The 24,414-nt window shown below is 38.7% G+C and overlaps 2 protein-coding genes across 20 annotated transcripts in view; one reads left to right on the forward strand and one right to left on the reverse strand.

Moving 5' to 3' along the window:
• The window catches only part of LOC309635014 (uncharacterized protein), a 165,887-nt gene that overhangs the window by 37,280 nt on the left and 104,193 nt on the right, over window positions 1-24,414 (forward strand). The window contains exon 1 of one of the 19 annotated variants that reach the window (XR_014248575.1): window positions 1,102-1,183. The exons of the other annotated variants lie outside the window; for them this stretch is intronic. The gene's annotated coding sequence lies outside the window, so the exon portion shown is untranslated. Of the gene's footprint in view, window positions 1-1,101; window positions 1,184-24,414 lie in introns of those variants that run through there. 19 annotated transcript variants of the gene reach the window in all.
• Window positions 604-3,806, reverse strand: TCF21 (transcription factor 21). The gene is made up of 2 exons (XM_082405754.1): window positions 2,934-3,806; window positions 604-1,157 (listed from the first exon to the last, which is right to left on the reverse strand). The coding sequence occupies exons 1-2, from the start codon at window positions 3,381-3,383 to the stop codon at window positions 1,068-1,070; spliced, it is 540 nt and encodes a 179-aa protein (XP_082261880.1). The 5' UTR covers window positions 3,384-3,806; the 3' UTR covers window positions 604-1,067.

Consider the following 24,414-nt stretch of genomic DNA (forward strand, 5'->3'; position numbering starts at 1 on the left):
GCTGAACGCGCTGGCTAATGTAACCGAAAGGCAGGCATGCGCGTTGTTATAAGTAATTCATCAGTTATTAATAAGAAATATATAATACACGTTGCAGCCCTTTGAAAATCGTAAAACACATTCCAAAGGTATGGCATATACGTTTTTCATCACTCCCAGTATTTCTTCACTGTTTTGCAGCTATGGGTTGCTTGGGTTCATGTACGCGCCTGGAAAGTTATAGAATGTGGAGTTTACCTTCCTGCTCATGTTAGCAATTAAACTGTGGAATAACTGAAAATCAGATTTTTCTTTTCTGGTGTGTTTTTCTCTTGAATTGTGTAACTGTTAATAACTTTAATCCTTCCCTTTCTTTGTTTACAGTTACATTATTTCTAGTTGTCTTAAAAGTAACGTGCAAACTTGAGGGACTAGTTTCTTTTTGAGGTTTCAGTGCAGAATATGATCTGCACCTTCATAGTGGAAATCGTATTTAATTGTTGTCTATCTCTAGAAGTTTGGATTGAGGTTCCAAAGAACCACTTTTATTATATAGCTCCCCCATAGTTCCCCATCTTTCTATTCCAAATATATATTTAAAAAAATCACACCAAATGTCGGGGCTTTTAGCAATATAAAGAAAGATTTATTTTTGAAAGTAGCAAAACTTGTTTGAAAAAAATATATATCTTTAAGTGAATTACTTTATAAATGTGACTGTCAAAGTCAGCTATTCTATGATCTACATTTTACAACATATTGTACAAAAGATACACATTGATAGGCTCTTATTATCTATTTATATATTTATAATTACATATTGCACTTGGACCAGCAAGGCTCGCAGAGTCATTCACGGTAGAAGTTAATAAAGTTAAATAGATGGGAATCGTTGTAAGTACAATTGATGTCCTCTGGTTTGGAAACGAATCTCCTCGTCGCTGTAAAGTGTTCTCGAGGGGTGGGAAAGGGAGAGGAGAGTTGCAAGGGTGAAGAAGAGACAGAGAGCAGGGAGGGCAAGGGTCGCCTTCCCGGGGCCCGCTCCCCCACCCCGGGAGCGCGCCTTTCCCAGACTCGCACCTCCAAGGTCAGGACGCCGTGGTTCCACATAAGCGGCTTGCGGTCACCACTTCTTTCAGGTCACTCTCGGGTTTCCCGGCCACCATAAAGGGCCACGTCTGCAGGAGAGAAGAGGGTGGAGGAGGTAAGTGGCCGTGGAGGAGGGGTGGGATGAGGCGGGGGCCCGAGACCAAAGGAAAGGGCGCCCAAAGGAAAGGGCACGGTAGGGGGGCAGGCGGTGAGTTGGAGTGGCCCGTTATCTCTGCAGTTTTCCCGGTGACCTAGTGCGCCCTGTGGCTGGGTAAAGCAGAAAGCAACGTTGGCGCCAAGCCACAGCTCGAGGTGGTAGAGCAAAGAGGGGCTCGCCCTGGGTTCGAAGTGAAACCCAAGAGAGGAGACCCTTGGAAAGCCCAAAGTGGCTCCTGCCACAGCCCGGAGGCAGATGCTAGGGTGAACCGGAGCAGGGAAGCCGAGAAGGACCTCGCGCCACTGGGCACCGGGTTCAAGGTGAAGCGCCTGCTGGCCCTCTTCTGAGGTCCTGGTCAGGCTTCCCAGCCCTCTCTCTTTTCACCCCCATGGATTTCCCTACTTCTATCTTTGGTTTCCTCCATCACAAACGCGGGTTTTAACCACAGTTTCTAAATTAATCGCCAGCTCTTAAAAAGAAATAATGTTAATAAAAGAATATAGCCGCGTATTTTCACATTGTGTTCCTACTGGGCTGAGCAAGCATAGCTTTCTCTTCCCTTCTCCGTTCTGTGTATAATAAAGCTCACTTGAGTTTCTTATTCAAAGATGAAGGCAGCAGCAGCTGTAAATGAAGGCACTGCTTTCATTTTCGTTCCAGATTTTAAAAAGCTGTTTACTCATTCAAAAACCTGACTTTTAATTAGAAGGAAAAATATTTTTCACAGCAAAATGTGGTTTTGCATTCCCCCCTCCCCAATTCCTGAAACCAATTCAGAGAGAAGACAATTCAAACCTTCAAACCTCTCTCGCTAGTGCCGACCGATAAGAAGACTTTTAAGAGGAAAACCTCTCCTTCTTATCATATATAAACAGTGGTGGTAGTTAGTTTTTGTTTTTCTTTAGCCCCTGGGAGTTTTAAAATTAAATCAAATGAAAAAGGAATTAAAATATAGTTCTTAAACAGTAAAATGCGGTTGAGAAAAATATTAGACTCAATGAGCATTATTTTTTAAGATAAAAAGTAACATGTTCTTAAACTTGAAGGAGAGTGACCTATTTTAATATTATTTATTACGCTAATACTCGTGATAATGTTCTGATTATGCTGGTATTTGCTAGAAATTCTGGGATTCGAAAATGTTAATCCATCTATAGGAGAAGTGCAGAATATTTAAATAGTTGGGGACTTAATGTGACATTTATGGGGGGGCATGATGTGTCCATATGTAAAGGTTCTACATATCCTTGGGAAAGAAACAGAGTTGGCTGTTCTTATTTACAGGAATTAGAGGGGGCGGGGAATCAAGTTTTACTCTTCAGATTAAAGAAGAATAAAAGGATTACTAAAATGCCGCCTCAGCGCGCGGCATCTTGTCGGTGTTCGCTGTCCCGCACCGGCCCCGAAGGCGCTGGCGCGAGCGCGGAGGGATCCTTCCTCTTTGCCAGCTCGATACGCCTGCAAACTCCTAATTGGGCTGCCACGTCAAATACTCGCATAAATCAACGCGTTCCCGCGGCTTGGAAGGCAGAGAGTGAGGGCCGTGTGGGGCTCGCCTGCACCGGTCCCCTAGAGACGCTGGCTGGCGGTGACTGAGATGCGCGGCTCCCAGGCTGGCGCGCACGCTCTCACCGGGGACCCACTGCAGGCGCGCTGGGTCGCCCCCGCCCCCCTCCCCGGGACGCCGCCGCCGCACCGGAGAACTTACCAGGTTGACCGGGTGAATATAACCGTTCTCGTACTTGTCGTTGGCCAGGATCTGCCTCAAGTGGGCGATGTAGCTGGACGCCAGCCTAAGCGTGTCCAGCTTGGAGAGCTTGGTGTCCGGGGGCACCCAGGGCAGCGTGGTCTTGAGCCTGGAGAAGGCCTTGCTCAGCACCCGCATCCGGGCCCGCTCGCGCGCGTTGGCCGCATTGCGCTGGACCTGCTTCCCTTCCTGGCTGACCCCGCTCAAGGGGCTCTTCTTGGTGGGAGCCTTCCTCCTCTTGCCCAGGCCGCCGCGGCCCTTCTGGGGAGAGCCGGTCTCGCAGTTGGAGCTCTCCTCGGTGCTCTCGTTGGAAGTCACAAACTCCTTGTTCGAGTCCATTTTCAGCCCGTCGCAGTCCAGCATCTCCACCTCTTGAAGGTCCTCCACATCGCTGAGGGAGCCGGTGGACATGTTTGGGGGAGAGGATGAGAGAGACAGGGAAGGGAGAGAGGAGAAAGGGAAGAGAGGAGAGAGACCCCGAGACCAATGGACCCCCCGAACGTGGAGTGTCGGACAGCCACCTCAGCTTGGGAGCCGGGAGTTGCGGGTCTGGTTGGGTCTCACACCCCTTTCCCCTTCGCAGAGTCTTGAGAAGGAGCCGCGAGGGCTTCTGCGGGCAGGAAGCCGACGCTCTGTTTCCCCACCCCCGGAGTCGTGGCCGTAGAGGAGTGTGAGAGAGCGCTGAGGAATTTGGTGGACACTAGGAATTTATCTGGGGAATAGAGGCGGATCCTTGCAGCCCAGGGGAGGGGCCTGCCAGGCCCCAGCAACTCTCTTAGACCCCTTTCACAACCGGAGGGAAACTCTCACGCACAGCCCCTGATTTCCAGCTTGCAATGTGAATCAACTCCATTGCAGGACGCAAATACCAGTCACCTTCTCCCACTCTTGGCCGGTCTGGGGAGGAGCGGGCGCCACTCGAGCTCCTTCTCCGGGGGGAGCCCGTCTCCTAAGGCCCGCTTTCCTTCTTAACAGGTCATAGCTGCCTGAAACTGAGAACTTCAGGAAAACGACCACATCCTTTCGCTTTTTCTGGGCCTTCCACCCACAAATCTCACTAGCATCCTCTGGCTCCCCGCTTCCCCCCAGAAAACACCAATTAAAATGCAGGCAGGGATCAACCACCTCCTGCCAACACCCTATAAGACTCTGTGGCTTTTCCAAGATACCGTCACACCTTAACTCTGGTGAATTAAGACAATAAGTGCTTTCTAAGATCATTAGGGTGATGACAGAGAAAGTACCAAAAAATCCATCTACACTTGGTCACTTTAAAGATATCGAGGAACTGCCGGTGTGTACACGAACAGACTTGACCATTGCACACCCACACACAACCACACACAGTTTAGGGGGAGTGGAGGAAATGAGACAGAGTAATACTGGTGTGTGGAAAACATTTTGTTAGTCGATAATCTTTTCTTAATGAAATTAAAACTTTCCCCTAAATTTCTTTCTAGAAATGCAGTTAATATTCTCTTAAGAATGTTAGTTGCTCTCAGACATCACCTTGTCCGGGACTTCTGGTTTCCTCCCTCCCAGTGCTGCCTGCTGCCTTTGCCTTCTCCTTACATCCTCTTGGCTACCCGGGTTCTGCATGTAAAGCTGACATTACAAAACGTTAAGCAAAATTGTCCTGTTCAGAAGGGTCTTTTTTCCATCTCTAACTCCAGCCCCGACCATCTTTCCTGGAGAAAAAGAAAATCTGGGGAGTAAGTAGAAAAGCAAAAGGAACCAGAAACCAAGGGATTGAATGACATCGATGAAATGAAATCAGAGAGACAGAATGCATGAATCTTTCTTACTAGTTCTCCAGGTTTTCTTTCCTTGCAATTAAGCATTGACGATGAGGGGCTAGAGCAAAATGCAAGAGCAGATTCTGAGCTTTTGGCTTGGAATCTGCACCCCTCTCCTACATTAAGATACCATATCTCTAATCCTGGGCTCAGCTGGGAATTCACTAACCTCTAACATTTTGTTTTGTTAGCAGGGTCTTGTTTGCTTTCCCCCTATGCTGTAAACTAAACAGATTGTCAGCAAATCAGTCTTTATTAATGAATTAGTGAGACCCCCCGCCCCCATAATATCTTTGCCCAGGATCCAAAATTTGTTAATCACCGGTGTAGAGATTTATGGGCTCTCTTATTTTCTGTTGTTTGTGCAGGTGGAGATTTAAATGACCATATCCACTACCAAGATTTATTGCTAGAGTGATTGATGTTATAAACCAGGAAAAGGACTCTTCACACAGCAGGGATGATAGAAATATCAAGTTGAAGTTGCCTTTGTCCTCATGCACAAATGACCCAGCACTACAACACAGAAAGTATAATAATTTAATCTGAGATCCAAGACAGCATTAAGAGAACACCCAACAGGCCTGTTAAATGTTTCCCCTCTGATTCCCAAATTAGTTTTCTTTGATTTTCCCTCCCTTTTCTCAGTCTTGGTAAGACATGAAAGTTTAAGTTATTTTTAGACTAAAAGAGCTATGTGAAAATGGGCATTGGCCAATACTTTGTGAAACATGTGTGTGTGTGTAGCTACTGAGATATCTGCAAAATAACCACAGGTAATTTATTTATTTGGGCTCTGGAATGGGATGATAATTAAGAATCAGAACTATGGCCTTACCACATACCAGGCTAGTAAGCTAGTAAGATTTTGCTTAGAGTACTTTTCTTACTGGAGGGAGAAGGTCTGGTTTTCTGCTACCCTTCAGTTGGTAAGCTGCTAAGGCTGTTTGGGAGATAGTAACAATCATAGTAATATATACATCTGAATAGATTTCTGCTCTCTGATTTTTCTAAGGTTTGAAACTTAAAAACAGCAATTTCTGGAAAGGAGCAAAACTAGCCTCATGCCACAAGCTGTTTTTTGTGCCTAGCAATGAGTATTATTTTTTAGATAAGTAACAATTAAGCCCACTTATCCTGCAGTGATACATTTAGTCTGGGAAGGGCTAGTGGGTTAATAATGAACTTGGGGTATTTGTAAAAACCCTCTAAGTGATAGCTACCTGTTTGGGAGCAAGCTGTGAAGAAGGCTGTTATTTAGGTACCTGATGTGCAGTCTTGAAGACAGTAGATTAAGATGAATAATACTTTTTCCTCTTGACATTTTGGGTCTAACCTGCTAATAAACACTTAGGGACAGATGGGTGGGGGAAATGACTTATTGTTGAATTCTACTGAGAAAATCAGTTAAGCTGTAACTTAAGCTGTGCCAGATTCTCCCAAAATATAAACTATAATTCTGTGAGAAGAGAAGCATTTTTGAGAAACTGTATTAACTCTTTCAATAACAAGAGAAATCCTTTGAACATTACAGTTGCAAAGAACTAAATAGAAAACTAGTGGTGTGAGAGCATGAGGTAGTTACTAAAAGTTCTTACCTTACTTTTAAGAGAGAATTTATGCCTCAGAGACATCTGGCCAATTTGTTGCACACTTCTAACAATTTGTTCTGCAAGAAAGGCTATCTTTGAAAGATTTCAATGCTAAGGAAGATTTATCTCCAAAAGTAGTAAAATGAAGATTAGGCATGGAATGTATCCTTGAACGTAAATCCTCGTTTATCAACTGATAAATTTTCAGGAAGTTCAAATTTGATTCAGTTGCACTTGGATGGGATAATTTGCTTCCTTTTTTACGAGAAGAAAAACATCAGGGCTTCTTTTGAACTGACTTCATCTACCATCATCACATTCTCTTTCCCAGGGGGCAGGGAAATATGTCTTTAAATTCGAATTTTAATCCTTTTCTCATACTCCCTACTAGTTGGCCAGGAGGCACACAGGCTGGCAAATTGGCGAAACTGCTAATTCTACCTTTCTTTCTTCACTTTTAATTAACACCTCCAGATGTGTTATTCTCTTTGTTTGATGGCAACCAACACCACTTCAACGATTTGCTGACCTTCTATGCAAATTGACACCTCTTTCTCCATTGGACATAATTGCCACTGTATCCTTTGCCGCTAATTGATTATTTTCCATCTTCAGCTTATAAGACTATTGAAATTTGACTCTATTTTGTTAAATTTTAACTTATTTTGTCAGGTGAGCATTATCTCCCCTTACTGACTTCAAATTATAATGATGCTGGCCTGTTATATTTTGGCGGCCAAAGTGAATACAGCACTAGTGAGTGAGATTGGTGGCTATGTAAGGACATCAGTGATGGTGATGCTATTATCTTTACCTGGCACCATTTTTTAAAATTTATTTTATTGACATATAGTTGATTTATAATGTTGTGTTAATTTCTGCTGTACAGCAAAGTGATTCAGTTATACATATACTGTATGTACATTCTTTTTCATATTCTTTTCCTACGGGGCACCATTTATGATCAGTATTCAGAAGTCCTCTTGGTGTTCACCTTACTGTCCCCCTCCTTTTCATTTAATTCAATGAATTGTAGATCCAATGCTACAGCAATAAAATTTAAAGCTGGCAGACAACAACAGTAAAGTCCAAAGAAAGACCCATTATGGTTTTCAGATCCAAGAGTTAACCTTGCATCCCACGTGCTCCAAAATGTAATTCTGAAAGCAACCAAACCTGTGCACATGAAAGACAGAGTTTACCTTAAGGAGCAAGTGAGCTGAAGGAAACTCAGGCAGAGAGTGAGAAGTAAAATTTTTACAAATCGAGTTTGATGTCATCCTAAGTCTTCTAACACTAGCATATTTTATTAGACCTGCTCAATATTAGGAAAGAAGAGAGGAGAAACTGAACAACTCTCCTGTCAGGTGCCATGTGAGGTTCTTTGCCTCCATTCTCCCATTTTATGTAGAATCTCTCCTTTCTGTTGTCACCACTAAAGAAAGAGCTGCTATATGAAATAGAAATCTTTTTTTTAAAAGTTATATTTGCAATTTTTAATTGAAGTATAGTTGATTTACAATGTTTCAGGTGTAGAGCAAGTATATATTTCTTTTCCAGATTATTTTCCATTATAGGTTATGCAAGGTTATTACAGGGCATTACAAGGTATTGAATATAGTTCCCTGTGCTATACAGTAGGTCCTTGTTGCTTATTTATTTTATATATAGTAGTGTGTATCTGTTAATTCCAAATTCCCAATTTATCCCTCCCCACCCTGTCCCCTTTGGTAACCATAAATTTGTTTTCTATGTCTGTGAGTCTATGAAATGGAAATCCTAATAGAAATGTGTGCCAGAGGCTTTCCACCCATAACAATGAAGCTTTAGAAAAACTTGCTTGAGTGATGACTTTTCTGTGTCTTAGTGTAAAGCCTGAGCAAAACCTCCCAAGTTCTCCTAAAAAGAATAAATCTTATGGATTATATGAAAGATGCCTATAAAGCATTTTATGTTAAATATGGCTTATTGATGGCAATAAAACAAAGAGGCCAACTTACTGTCAGGCCCCTTCCTGTCAGGTTAGGATAAGATGGGCACTAAAATCAAAGCTTCTTTCTGGTGATGATCTGCTTGTAATTACGTCCTTGTGACAGGTGCTTTTAGCCTCAAGGAGCCAAAAGTCATGAGTCATGGAGTTTAGATCCTGGGACCATCAAGAAAGTACTTAGAATGTGACTCCTGACCTCATAAGCATAAAATATGTCCAGGTAATGTAGTATTTTAAAATAGAGCTCCAAAGTGATAGACTTTCAGAATTGGAAGGGGCTGAGAATCAAGAAGGCCCCAAAATGGTCAAGAATTCTGTGCAGGCTCACATAAGTGGTCAGCTGCAGTATTGCCACTTGAACCTGTGTCCTGATTTGCCTTGTAATGCTCCTTCCACTAAGCCAGATTGCTTTGAATTGCTTTTCCTGTTTGAATAATAATAAGAAATGGGTGAGAAAACTTATATTCTATTATCCCCTATTTAGTAACAAGAATCTGTAGCAATTGAACCCTGAACTATACAAAATGAGACAAATTTGAGCCGTCCTGGGGTATAATGATTTGAACTCTGTCTAAGGGGTTAAAGTAACGTGAATTCCAAAGTGGCCTTGTTAAAATAAATCTCATTTCTGCCATGGGGACCTGATGGGCAGCCCAAGGGCCACTCATTCAATGAATACATCCTCAAATCTGCCCTCTTCTCTCCATCTCCCCTGCTAAACACTGGTTCAAGTCACCAAAGTCTTTTACTAAGATGACGACAAAAGTCTTCTAAATGCTCTTTCTGCTTCCATTCTTGCCTTTCTAAAATCGTCTTCCAACAGAGTGATCCAAGTCATTCCCCTTCTTAAAATCCCTCAAAGCTTTCTATTGTGTTTAATACAAAATCCAAGTTCCTTATCATGGCTTACATGATTCTGCTTTGCTCACCACCCTCCAATCACACTGGCCATGTCTGTATCTCTCAAAAACACTGTATCATTGCCACCCCAGGATCCTTGTCCTCGCTCCTCTCTCTGTTTGGAGGCTGCTCTCTGGCTCTCTGCATGGTGGAGTCCTTACTTTTCAGGTCTAAGTTCAAGGGTCATCTTCTAGGTAAGAACTTCCTGAGCATCCACTATGAATATTTCTGTCCCATCATCCTATTTTATTTATTGATCATAAATAATACTAGCCAACATTTACTAAATGTTTACCACAAACCAGGCACTGTTGTAAGCACTTTCCAGATTAACTCACTTAGTTCTAGTAGCAACCTTATGAGATAGGAACCTTGGAGGTAAGAAAATGGAGGCACAGAGATTAAGAAACGTGCTTAATTCATGAAGCTGGTGATCCAGTTGGCTCCTGCTGTGTTATAACCCAAATTGGTGGCTTAAGTTAGTGTCATTTCTCTTGGTTCTGTGGTTGATTGGGCTCAGCTGGCTGGTTCTCACTTGGGGTCTCTCATGCTGTTGCAGTCAGAAGGCAGCTGAGTCATCTGAAGGCTTGATTAGGCTGAACATCAAAGATGACTTCTTCATTCACACACCGGGATGGGCCGAACAGCTAGGGTTGGTCTGGCCGGGCATCTCTCTCTGTACAGCCTCTCCACATGGCTTCCTCAGCCTGGCAGTCTCAGGCAGTTGACCTTGTTACATGACAGCTGACCCCTTTCTGGGTGAGCATTCCATAAGAGCCAGGTGGAAGCTGAAAGTCTTCTATGTCCTAACCTTGGAAGACACACAGCATCACTTTGGCCTCATTCTATTGGTCAAAAGTGAGTCATGGAGCCTGCTCAGATTCAAGGGGAGGGGTCTATAAAAGAGGAGGTATGGTTCAGTGTGCATGTTTCTGTTGGGGGAGTCATTCTTGGAGGCTGGCCACTACAGGGGATAAATTGCAAAATCTGGGTTTAAACATGGGCCAATCTGAGTGTAGAGCCTTCACTTTAAACTGCTGTTACTGTTTTGAAATTATTGTGTTTATTTGTATTTACTTTGTTATTGTCTCTCTGCCCCATTTCCTCCCCCATCACTGTAATGAAAGTTTTCCTGAGTTCAGGGACTTTGTGTGCTTGCCTTAGTTGTGTGCTCAGAGCCTAGAGTAGGGCAAACACATAAGATGTACTTAAAAAGTAGTTGTTGAATGAATGGATGGATGTTCTAGAACATAGCATACGGAAGGCACACTGTAAACTGTAAGATATGCACATTATTTAGAGGACTAAACACAACTCCAACATACAGTGCCTCAGACAAGTCACAAATTTACTTCTCTCTTTCTTATAGTGTAGACCTTGGCAGGTGATCCAGAGTGGATGGGTGACTCTACTTCACAAAGATACCCAGGCACCCAGGTTCCTTCTGTCTTGTTACTCTGTAATCCTTTGGAAGCTGATGACTTCACATACATAGGTAAAGTCAGCTTACCCTCACCAGCCCTCAGGAGGGAGGAAAAAGAGGGTAGAGGGCGAGCACGTTCTTTATAATAATGGGATCTAGAAGTTATACATATCACTTCTGCTTCCATTCTATTAGCCTCTTTAGTACAAGGATATTTTGGAAATATAGCCTCTGAATATAAGGGGATCCATTAGTAGAAAGAAGGGGAGCCAATTTATTTTCTGCCAGTGTATTTGTAACATAAAGGATCAAGTTAACCATAGCTATAGTAGAATATTTTGTTTGATTCTGCTAGAAAAGGCAGATCACAAGTTCTCTATGAAGTTTATAATTTGTTCAAAGTACCAGTGGGCTTCACTTCTTATTTGGAGCTCAGAATTAGTTGAAAAATATTTAACAATCTACTTCTGACTACTCATCTGAGAAAACTCATGAATATGAGCCATTCCAGCAAATGTTATCATTAACTTACTCTCAGTAAAATGACTTTTTAAAGTTACTGCTTTTGAGAAATGACCAGAAAAAATGTGCAGGTTGTTAAGGCTGTTTACTACCTACTATTGGCCCTAACTGCAATCCTGTAAATTGCTTGTTTAATTTCTATCAATCTGATCATGAAGCAGGTAAATTTATAAGGGTTTAGAGCAAGTGGAAAGCTTTTTTAAAATTTTTTACTTTTCTGACATATTTTTAAGGTTTGCTAATAGTTTATCATCTTAGTCAGCACAATACCATAGACTGGGTGGCTTAAACAACAAACATTTATTTTCTCACTGTTCTGGATGCTGGAAGTCAGAGATCCTGGTACCAGCCTGGTTGGTTTCTAGCGAGAACTCTCTTCCTGGCTTGCAGATGGCCACCTTCTTGCCATGTCCTCACATGGTCTTCCTTCTGAGTACTTTTGAGGAGGGAGAGAAAGAGAGCGGTCTCTCTCTCTTCCTCTTCTTATAAGTCCACCGATGCTATTGGACCCCACCTTTACGACCTCACCTAACCTTAATTACCTCCTAAAAGCCCTATCTCCAAATACAGTTACATTGGGGGTTAGGGCTTTGACATGAATTTGGGGGCAAGGAGGACACAAATCAGCCCATAGCAGTTATCTTTGGAAATTACAACTGGAAAATGGTTTTTCTTATTTATTATTATTTGCAACTTTCAATCTACTCAGGATATGCCTAGGACTCTTCTGTCATTTGAGGGTTTACTGCATCCAATGTTGTTATACCAACCACAATTACAACAATAAGAACAACAAACCTCAGGCTTTGTTTGTCTTGGTTTTCTTTTTCTGAGGAATCATTAGGATGAAGAGCCTTAAATCCATGGTCTATGACGAGAAGGGTCATCTGATACTTATTCTTAAAATTTGCAAATGGCAATCCTCCTAGAGAAAGGAGGACCATTCTTTAGTTAGAAGCTCTAAATCAATTCTAAAGAACCCATTAGTAGAAGAATTTAGGAATTCTTCATCCATTGCATTTGAGTATACCACGTAGCTCCCACACAGAAACAGACATGGGTTAGATCAATTCAGTACTGAAATTTGCTAAATGTTTTTTTGGGTGTTACTCAATAGACAAAACAAACAGTTGATTGACTGTACTGGGTTTTTTTTAACTGGTCACTGTGACATATTTTAGATAAAGCCAGTATTATTTTCAGCCAGAATTTTAGGCAAATACTAAACTGCCCCTCACATGAATAAGTTCTTTTTTCTTTTAACCCAATTGCAGAACTGACCACAGTGAGACAATCTACCCAGGAAGGGTAGGGTATAACACTTCTCAAATGAATTTGGGCAGAAGAGTGAACTAAATGTTGGATGTCTAGTGTAATGCTCACATCCTGTTAAATTATAAAACATAAATGTTCTTAATAGAATTATGATTTTTTTTCTTATGTTTTTCTCTTAAGTTATTGTGGCAAGTACGACACTAAGGGACTGGGTCTAAGTTCTGCTTATACAACCAGTTAGTTGTGTGAACTTGGACAAGTCCCTTAATTTAACTTCACTGGGTCTCAGAATCCTCCTATTTAACCTGATGACAGCAGGGATGGGTCCCATAGTGTTAAGGGTGTGTTAACTGAGATGATACATGTAAAATGACTTAGTTTAGTGCTTAACGTATGGTAAACACTTATAAATAATGGATGTTGTTGTGATGTTGGTTGTTGCTATGACAGTTATTTCTATGGCCCTTTTCAATAGTTGCATTCCATTTTTTTTCCCCCATTTTCACTTTAGGCTAGGGGTAAGATTATAAAAGATACGACTTTCAACAGTCATAGAACAACAACAAAGAAATCCCTTTTTAACAACTAAGCCCTAAAAACATGTGGGGAGGACAGGAGTAATTTCAATAAAATCTAGAATTCTGTTATTTTGGATGAAAAGCAGTTTATGATGGCAATCGCAAAATTAAAAATCTATTCAGTATTAAGCTATAGCTACTTTAGTCTTCCCCTTCACTTTCTGGTGATTTAAATGATTGCTTTATTAGCAATCATTCTTTTTTCCCCAAAATTAAATTTATGAAGTCTAGACCATGGTGGAATAATGATATAGCATGTTTTGCAAAGGCCTCATAGTAGGTCACAGAAATCACCAAGTGTTTGACTCTATAGGTAAAAATCACAACTTTCTTTATCATGAAAGTAACTACACTTTTTATATAAAAGTTGTTGCCAAAGATTAACAGACACAACTATATTTATATATAATAGTTGCAGACACAACTATATTTATTTGGGATACTTATTTTAAAATCGATGCTGCGTTATCATCTGTTTTGACTTTTTTGTGATGGAATTCTATTAACAAATGATTTCCTTTTTGCCTTGGTATGAATCTAATTTTAAATAATTGCTTGAGTTTCTTAGAAAAGAAAATGGACTATTCACAGTGAAGATGATCTGCTGCCTATTCTTTGGCAATTCTGTTACAAACTTTGAAAATTAGATCTCAGTAAAAAAAAATTATTCTAACTGAAAGCCAAAATGGCCGCATCCTATAATCCTGGCCTCAAATTTCATTCTTATTAAGAAAGGCCAACACCTTGAATAGCCCTTATCTTTTGAATTCATAACTAAAGAATGAACTTAGAGATTTTAAAGCAGAAGACTTGTATTAATTTCCTAGGGCTGCTGTAACAAATTACCACAAATTGGGTGGCTTAAAACAACGAAAATTTAATCTCTCATAGTTCTCAAGACCAGAAGTCCAAAATCAAGGTGTTCACAGGGTCATGCTTTGTCTGAAGGCTCTAGGGAAGGGTCCTTCATTGCCTCTTCCAGCTTCTGGTGACCCTAGATGTTCCTTGGCTTTCAGTCACATTATTCCAATCTCCATCTTTATCTTTACATGGCCTCTCTGTGTCTCTTTCTGTATTGTTTCCCATCTTTTGTAAGCATAGTTTCATAGGATTTAGGGCCCACCCTTATCCAGTATGATCTCATTTCCATCCTTACCTTAATTAACATCTGTAAAGATCTTATATCCAAATAAGGTCACATTCTGAGATTCTGAGTGGCACATGAATTTTTGGGGGGACACTATTCAACACGTCTCCATTTTTACTTTGTGACTTACACTACATACGACCATGAGCAAAAGTCTCAGGTTGGGTTTCCATGGAGTGAGAGAATCAAAATGGATAAAAGCACATAGTCACCAGTTTGCATCATGAAGAAATTTCGACTTACATTGGATCGTTATACAGATGGAAAATGGTGCCAACCTTTACTTCTGGTGATGGTGGGAAAACCCCCAATCAACAAACCAACCAAACACACACACAAATGCTTTTTAGAAAGACACTGTGGAATAAAGGTTTTAAACTTTTAGAACAGGAGGAAAAAATCATCATGCCTCTCCAATAATATATTCACATATGATTTCTCATTAAATGGAGACCAGTAACAGAATCATGAAACCTCTATTTTAGTGTTACTCAAACACATACTTTTTTATTTTTATTTTCATATATGTATTCATATTTATATACATTTTAAGTCTTACAGAAGATCGAGTCTTAAAAAATCATCTAAGAACTGAACCAATTATTGAATGTATTGTTCATCATTTTGCCTTTAAAAGGAGAAATTTTAAAAAATTATCATCTATTGTAATGTTAAGAAAAGCATGAAAGGCTTAAGTGTTTCACTTTCAAATTTTATTTCTACCAATTAACTCTACTTGATTCCAATTATTTTGCATTCTTAGATCCCCCTTTAATTGCCTTTCTTTAAAATGTGTTCCAAGTCAATATCTGATGCTGGGTAATCTTATAATAAATGTAATGCCACTTCCCATTCCTTGTGGACTTCTATCTATTGGACCAAAAGCCTCATAGACTTCCCAAACAGTAAAGAGTTAGCCTTAGAACATTACTTAAATTATGCAAATTAGGGGGTATTTCTTTTTTTTTTTTTTTCTTATTTATGATAGTATCTCTCACTGTGGAAGACAGAGATGCTTGGTCAAGCAGATGTCTTTTTTCCTTTGGGTTGTTTTGATTTGTGTTGTTACTTCTACATATACCCTGAAAGGTCAGATATATACACTCCTTTAAAGATTTTAAAATAAATCTTCAATTTAAAAGATGACATGAATCTGATACAACTAATGAGAATTTGTTCTGGGCACAGGGAAGTGTCCCTATTGTTGGGTTGTTTGGTGGAGGTGAGAGTCAGTGAGGGCCTGTGTCCTCTCCAACCAGCTGCTTTGCCCATTCAAGGACTATTCTGTCCCATCTCTGCCCTCACACTCAATTCACCACTCAAAGGCAGAGAGTTAACCCTGAATTTCTCTTCTTTGTCATGATGTAGCAAACTTTTGGAGTACACAACATTTTCATCTTAACATTGACAAATACACATTAAGAAAAGAATGAGCATCTGTTCTTTAAAAAGCATCATTTATTGTAAAACTGAAAATAAGTAAATCAAATAGTTACAATTACAAATGAGAGAAGGGTGTTTTTGAGTCAAGGTTTCCATTGTTAAAATAAAAGTTTTCAAAACATTAATTTAAGGATTGTCTGAAAGTAAGGGAGCAGATATTTCTTCTGGTATTTACCTTTAATTATGACATTTATGATAATCTGTTAAAATTATTATTTAGTAATAATTTTGATCAGATTCTAGTGGCAATAACCTTTGTGACTGCTTTCTATAATTTTAACATGGAAATAAAAGTATGTTTCTATTCTTTCCTTGTGGAGGTATTATTGAACAAATGTCCTTTGTTTGCGTTGCAGTTTTGTAAGAATTATGGATTGCCTTGAGTGGTCTAGATAGGGCATGGGACCATCATACAATGAGCTGTCTGGCTTCTTTGAATGTATATTTTAATGCTTTACACTCTTTTGGAAAAATATAATTTCAGCACATGACCTAGATGGGTTGAAGATAGGGTATGGATGGCAAGCAAACCCTTTTCTTCCACAGTTCTCTCTTTATTATGGGTTCATTGGTGAGATATGAGAACTGATTTAGATCTTAAACAGCAACTTATACTAACATAGAAATCCACTGAATCAGTGGGAGTAATGTTTAAGAGTGACCTTCCTGTGGAATTTTCTAGGTGCGCTATCATCTCTAAATTATTTAGTAATGTGGTTCAGATGTATGTGTTTTAAAATAAAACATTGGCATATAAAAACAACTCACGTTGTATTAGACTTCCATCTTTGATACTAGCAGTGGTATTGACACATACCAGGTGAAACTAGTTAAAAGAATAATATTATCTTAAAGCCCCTGTAGATATTATTATATCTTTCACTATGGAAAATAAATGACATGTAAGAATAAAACATTCTTTCTCAAATCCTAGAGAGCTCATGAATTTTTAAATCAAGTAACTGATGTCTATTTAATAAGTATTCGGTGCCATAGAAACTCAAACCTGTTGAGAAACAAAATATCTGGAATAAGATTCTTTTTTTTTAATCACGTAAAAGAAAAATGTCATGCAAACTAGGCTGATGGCTATTTGTCAGATGGCTACGTGCTCTGTTATCTCACAATTTTCTCTACAAGGAAAATGTTGAGAGTGATAATGTCTTTTTTTGACTGCTTGCTCCTAGAATGTTAAACTCTACACTAATATACTTCACTTACATTGTTTGTACATATGCAAAACAATTAGAAGAATTTTCATCTTTAGCACAATCCATGCCTATATTTTTCTCCTGAAATATCCAGATAACTGAGACAAAACTGGTATTTCGGGAAAGAGCTTAAATTATCTAACCAATTGCTTTCCTTCTCTGCTTCACACACATAATTATAAATTTTTAAAAATTCTTGAATATTTTAGCTTTCTTTTCTTATATTTTAGCTTTAGGTCTGTCCATTTTGTGATAAAAATGCTGTTTCATTTAAAATTATATCCAAAAGAGTGGGATCGATTTGGCCAACTCATCCTTTTATTCCTGGCTTTCTATAGTTGGTTTCCTTTCAAGGCATGTTTGGTGTGATGTCCTATTTCAATTAACAACTACCAGGTCACAAACCAAACTCAACTGAGAGTTGCAAACTTGTGGAAACACAAAACTTAAATGCCTCTGACAAAAAAGAAAGAGGGTTTTTAAAGGAGTAGGCAAGGCATAAGTTATCATGAGGGCTGTGGGTAACTCTATAGTGTAAGTAGCCATTGACCTGTCCACCGAGTTACTGAAACCTCTCCGGGCGCTCCAGGAAGGAAAATAAAGTGCTAGTAGAAGTTTCCTGTAATCCCTCCTCATCATGACATAGGATCCCTTGGGAAACTGCTGCTGTTTTAAGATTTCTCTACTTGTATGTGGAGTGGTAATTATCTTCCCAATGTCATATTTTAGGCCCCTTAGCAAGTAATCCAACTCATTCTTACTCAGTTGCCATCTTCAATAGCAGGTCTTTTCAAGTTGCTGGACCTCTCCCATTCTAGCTTTACTTTAAAATGGGCTAGTTAAGGGACTTCCCTGGCGGTCTAGTGGTTAAGACTTCACCTTCCAATGCAGAGGGTGTGGGTTCAATCCCTGGTCGTGGAGCTAAGATCCCACATGCCTCGGGGCCAAAAAACCAAAACATAAAACGGAAGCAATTTGTAACAAATTCAATAAAGACTTTAAAAATCGTCCACATCAAAAAGATCTTAAAAAAAAAAATAAAATGGGCTAGTTAAACAGTCCGTGTAAATGTTAAAATTTAACAGACTGAAGCTGTTTCTTATAAAATTATAAAAGCCCAAATAATTTATAGATTGCATTAATTAAGTGAAATCAAACAACAACAACAACAAAGAATTAGATTTAGTACTTTAGAGATATTATGACAGCACTTTAATTTTCAGCAGCTTTATTGAAGTATAATTTATATACCACAAACTTCACCCTTGTAATTCAATGATTTTAGTAAATTTATAGAGGTATACAGCCATCACTATTGTCACAATCTAACTTTAGACCATTTCTGTCACTCCAAGAAGTTCCCTCTTGCCCATTTGCAGTTACTCCTCACTCCTGCCCCCAGCCCCAGGCAATCATTGATCTGCTTTCTATGTCTATAAATTTTCCTTTTCTAGACATGTTACATAAACCATAAGTGATATAAATCATACATTACGTGATCTTTTGCATCTTCCTTATTTCACTTAGCATAATGTTTTTGAGGTTCATCCAAAATATAGCATGTATTAGCATTTTATTCCTTTTAATTGGTGAATGATATTCTTGCATTTTAATTTTTAACTGGGTATTTGGCATAGCATGGAAACACAGACGCAACTAAGGGGCATAACTTTGACTTTAGTATTAACAAATATATGTTAAGTGTTTTAAAGAGAAGCAACAAGGTAAGTACTTTCCTTTCACTTTTGAAAACCATAATGGAGTGTGATGACTAGTTCCTCATTGTTTTTTTAAATTTTTTTAAAATTTATTTATGGCTGTGTTGGGTCTTCGTTTCTGTGCGTGAGGGCTTTCTCTAGGTGCGGCAAGTGGGGGCCACTCTTCATCGCGGTGCACGGGCCTCTCACTGTCGCGGCCTCCCTTGTTGCGGAGCACAGGCTCCAGACGCGCAGGCTCAGTAGTTGTGGCTCACGGGCTTAGTTGCTCCGCGGCATGTGGGATCTTCCCAGACCAGGGCTCGAACCCGTGTCCCCTGCATTGGCAGGCAGATTCTCAACCACTGCGCCACCAGGGAAGCCCCTCATCATAGCTTTTACTCAGGTTTCTTATGAAGATAACACTCAATTTGTTCTAGGAAGGCTGTAATGGAGAGAGTTGGCAGCTTTTTCTCTATATAAATAACTCCTGAGAGAGAAACTATGTTCCCATTTACACAGACACTAGTTGGGATATATTCCACTCCCAGGCTCCCAGGTTACATTAGGTTTGAAGAAAGAGGAAAAAACTGAGTAACAATACAGAAAACAAATGCTTACTATATACAGCAGGGAAAATTACATGAACTACAGTTACACTCAACATTATGGATGAAACAATGTTGAATGAAAAATCAAACCATAGAAGACTACATACACTATGATTGTATAGGGATATATATATATACATTATATAAAATATTATATAATATATACATATTTAATAAATTATATAGAAACATATGGGGAGGTTGAACACAAAATTTAGAATACTGATTTTATCTAGGATTAGTAAAGGGATGTGATTGACGGAACGCAAAAATAAATTCACTGGTGTTGGTAGTGTTCTAGTTTTTATGTTGAATAGTGGTACTAGGTGTTTGTCTTAGTCCATTTGGTCAGCTACAACACAATACTATAGAATTTGTGGCTTATAAACAAGAGAAATTTATTTCTCACAGTTCTGGAGTTTGGAAAGTCCAAGATAAGGCATTGGCAGATTCTGAGGCTGGTGAGAGCCTGCTTCCTGATGCCATGTTTGCAGTGTGTCCTCACATGGTAGAAGGGGCTAGGGAACTCTGTAGGGTCTTTTTTATAAGACCACTAATCCCATTCATGAGAGTTCTGCCCTCATGACCAAATCATCTCCCAAAACCTCACTGCCAAATACCATCACAATGGGGATTAGCTTTCAACATATGAATTTTTTTGTGGGGGGGGGCAAGCATTCATTACTATAGTAATGTTTTTTATTACTATGTTTCATAACTTACATATGTACTGCACAAATTTCTTCTGCGTGGATCAAATATTGTACAATTATATCATTGTATGATGTAACCGTGAAATGAACCCAATACAACCCCCTAAGTTTTATGAAGTTCATTAACTTATTATATCTTCTCAAATAACACAGAAACAGATTTATATTTCTAAGAAAGCCATTCTTTGATAGCATTGAATATTTCAAATATTACATTCAAAAGAAAATCTACTAGCCACTCTCCATCAGTATGCCAGGAAGAACTAGCTGTTGAAGGTGATAACTTCAGTGAGGCCAAACAATTTTTTACCGACTGAATATCTTTGAAGTTCACTGCCTTTGGGATTGATTATCCCCTTCTCTTTCTCATTCACCTTTTGAGACTTTTCACTACCCATTAAGCAGCTCCATTAGAGAGGAGGGAAAGGAAAGGAGAGGAGGTGAAATCCAAACCACCCAATGTTATTACAGTGTTGGTTAGCAAGCTGTTCTGGTAAGAGCTATAGGACAGACGCTGAAATTAATGGCCATACTAAATTTTTTTGGTTATTTGTGAAATTCACTTTAAGATGTTCTTTCATAAATTATTTAGAGTCCCAGATAAAAATAAGCCTTTAGATGGGTTCTGTGTCAAGTGACAGAAAACCCATCATGACTTAATAAGCAAAGGGAAATTTATTGGTTCTTACAGGTGAAAATTCCAAGGATATAGTTGGTTCAGCATATTGAGGATTAGTGCCTAATTTCATCATTAGAATTCAGCCCGTGTTTCTCCGCTGCCTTCTGCTAGGTTGATTTCTTTATCAGACTCCAGATGAAATCAGAATTGCTGGCTGAAGGTCTAGTTACATCTCCTCCCATGTATAACCTCAGTGGGGGAAAAAAAAAAAAAAGAGGGAACGATCTTCTCCCAAGCTCCAACAAAAGGTCTCACAGCAACCCAATAACTCTGACGGGCTCACTGAATATCTTCCAAATTTAATCCTGAGAAAGTCTCTGGTTACCAGTTTTCTTTAGTCTTTCCCCAAGACACAGATAAAAATCTTGAGTAGGTCGTATCTGTGACTCCCCCCGCAACCCCTTTCACCTCTTCTCACCCTTGTAATCAGGATTCTTTCCTTACCAGTACTCTGAACTTGCTCTTTTTAGGCCACCATCAAATTTCTAGTCATAAAACAATGGCCTTTCCCTTGGTTTTCATTCTCTTTGGTTTCTTCCTACAGCATTGGTTGCTGGCTTATTGTTGGTTTATTATAAAAATTATATATAGTTTATTACCATTTACCCGAGTAGTGCATAAGTATAGTTTTATTGCAAAGCTTCAAACAAAGCAGAAGTATCTTAATCAAAATAAGAAAGTCCTACTTCAGACTTTTCTCAAGCTCTCTTTTTCAGTGTGGTGATCAACCTGAAAATCCTCCAAGTACTATATTCTATGTATACCTATCAATCAATTGATAGATAGCTCTAGATTTATAGATATGTGCAAGAATATATATATAGATCCTACATTTGTATTATGCAATGCTTTTCATTTTTCTCTTACATTATTTGGAATCATAATATACATAAATCATAATATATAAATATATATATTTCTGTGATTTACTTGTAAACTTAACAATATGAATTGGAAATCTTTCCATGGTAGCAAGCATAGATTTACCTCATTCCAATGGTTGTGTAATAGTCTATGGTATTACTGAACCATAATTTAATTATTTGCTGACTGATCCATTTAGGTTATTAACATTTTGTTGTTGTTATTTCAAACAAGGCTACATCACTTTCTCTGTATATATTAAAATTATTTTCCCTTTGTTTGGATCCTGTGACACTATGTACTTTATGTTTATGTTTTATCATTTGTTTTATTTTCACTGTCTTCTTACACAAATCACCTAAATATGGGCATTTCTCAAATTTCTGTTGCTGGTTTTCTCATTCCTTTTACATTGAATGATCACATCCATTTTCAAATCTTTATTACCATTTCCGTACGCAGTTCTCCAATTAAGTCTTTACTCTGGATTTAATTCCTAAAGGCTAGGAATGAATTTTCATATGCCTCCTAGTCATTTCCATATGAATATATCTCGCAGGCAGCACGTCTAAAACTAAGCTCTTTACTTTCTCCTTCAAACTAACTTCTCGTGTCACACTGATTACTGATGAGAAGGAAGAATTGGGATTACAGTGAACCAGATTTTTCAGAGGCATCCAGCCTTATCAAACCAGCCCAGGCCCAAGTTATGCAAGAAGAGGAAAATACGTTTTTACAATGATGATAAAGAAAACCTTTAAAAAAGCATCAAATAGAGAAAATAACTAAGGTTGTGAGATATCAAAAATTATTTGTCAGAGCTTGTATTCTTTGAAAAATTATGGTGGTTAAAATCCAGCCATCAAAAGGGGCCCAATCAGATATCTCTGGTTAAGGTTCAAGTCATTGTAGATGGTGTGAGCAGACACTGTGCCCCATTCAATTGGTCAGTTGGTCAACAATCCAGATTAACCTTGGCTGGTCTGAAAAAATAGCCTTTCTTTTCTGAGTCTTGTAATATTATTGTAAGAAGTGTTGAGATTCAGTTGGTAAGTACAAAGATGGCCATGCCATTGGTTAAAATTCAAATACTTCCATTCAGGTCAGTAAATACTCCAGTCTTGTCACGTGCCTCCTCAATCCTTCCTTGTACTTCCACAGATCTCCCCGGATTTATCTAAAAGGGTTTATGCCTGGGACAACTGAAAGGCCAGGAAAGTAGAGGCACTTAGGAGCTTGCTTTAGTACTACAGGCATCCAATTCTCCTTAGTTAACAGTACAGGTTGTTAAATATTTTGAATATCATCTGTCTAGAACTTGGAAAATTATTTTTAAAATGTGAGTAAGTATAGGGAAGATGAAGGAGCAAATTTAAATTCAAGGTATTATTACATTTTAATCCACTTAAGTATAGTAGGAAGTTTTATAATCATTGTGATCATCTGTGTGAGTTCTTTGAAGTGTTTAAATATATCTAATGTATTAGCCTTGAGATTTCAATTAAATGAAAATTTTGATTAAGTAAATTTGAAATCATTACTGAAATGGTTGAATCACTTTGTTAAGTTATAGCTTTTGATTTATTAGTTGTATAATAGTGTTTGCTTTTAATAAAATTGTAAAATCAATAAACTGAGCAAATACAACGTACAAACAACAGGCATTATCCCTGTTTCAGAAGGACTCTTCTTAAATATATAAAATAACGCTATCAACACCTGTAACAACCCATTGTTGTTGTCTAACCCTCAGGCTCCTTTTTCCAGTCTGCAAATATATATTAGAACTTTCCCTGTGTCGAGTAACATACAAGGCCCTGTGGACTTTATCTTGTTCATCTTTATCGCCATCTTATTCATCAGGTTGGAATGCAAGGTGCTTAGTTAGCCACAGCACACTGCTTAGGGCAGCAGTCTGTAGCTGCAAACTGCAATCAGCAGGTGCAATGTTGGATTTCTTTTTTCCTCCTTTCATTTCACACATGTTTTGAACTAAGGCATTTTTCTCCTAAAGCTGTTTTTTAGATTTATGTCTGTGCTGCAAATATAAGAGTTTGGTTTGTTGGCCACAAAATAGACAGATCTGAAGCAGAAAGGGATCCTTAGTGTATTGTGACCCTTGTCTTCTTTCCATGAACTGGCTGCTCGAGAGAAATGGGTACCTATGAGAGACAGACTAGCACAGCCAGGTTTGGAGCCAGATGGATGGGTCGTTACCACTTCTGCTTCTCTCTGGCTGTATGAGCTTGGCCATTATTAACCTCTTTTAGTTTCATAGGGTGGTTAAGAGGATGAAGTGAGATTACACACACACATACACACACAGAAATTAGCACATCCTAAATTCTCTATGAGCATGACCTCCTGCTATTACATATTCTATCTTGTGTTTCTTATATGCTCCAGGTTATGGTTCTTTTTCTTCCCCTTTCTCTAAGTAAAATATGCTACTTCTCTGATCATTTAGGTGTATATCTTAACCTAAAGTTTCTAGAGAAATTAATCATTATAGTCTGCAATGTGAACTTTTAGTGAATTGTAAGCTGTGTGTTTGAGCAAACCCACGCACCATGAAAATCTTTGTATAACAAAATGACTATAAAGCCATGGCTTTAATTTATGCATTTTAGTAAGCATTGACTAACACAACAATTTCAAGACAGTTAAAATATTTGAGTTCTTAAGATCTTTATAACACAATTAGAACTGTATCATTGTTATAATTTTGATGAAACTTTTAAGCTGTGTTATACAGTTATGAGTACCTTTCTCCCATATGACATTTAAAGAAGTTCAAAGCAAAGAAATATATTAGAAAAATCAATGTCCTGTGCCTTTTAAAAGACCAAATTTCACTGTGACAGTATTGTGTTTTACATTCCTTCAATGCATTTGGTAGTTTTATAGAAATACAGGTTTATATACCCTTTGTAATAATTCTTTCTGCATTCATTATTAAGAATTTACAAGATTACAAACTCATTTCATCAATATTAGCCTCCAA

Source organism: Balaenoptera borealis, assembly GCF_965194805.1.
Source record: "Balaenoptera borealis genome assembly, chromosome: 9".
NCBI classification, from domain to species: Eukaryota; Metazoa; Chordata; class Mammalia; order Artiodactyla; family Balaenopteridae; genus Balaenoptera; species Balaenoptera borealis.

Coding starts and splice junctions, on each gene's coding strand:
- TCF21 (XM_082405754.1), bottom strand. CDS start 3,383: ATGTCCACCGGCTCCCTCAGCGATGTGGAGGACCTTCAAGAGGTGGAG. Junction 1,158..2,933: donor ATATTCACCCGGTCAACCTG/GTAAGTTCTCCG, acceptor TCTCTCCTGCAG/ACGTGGCCCTTTATGGTGGC.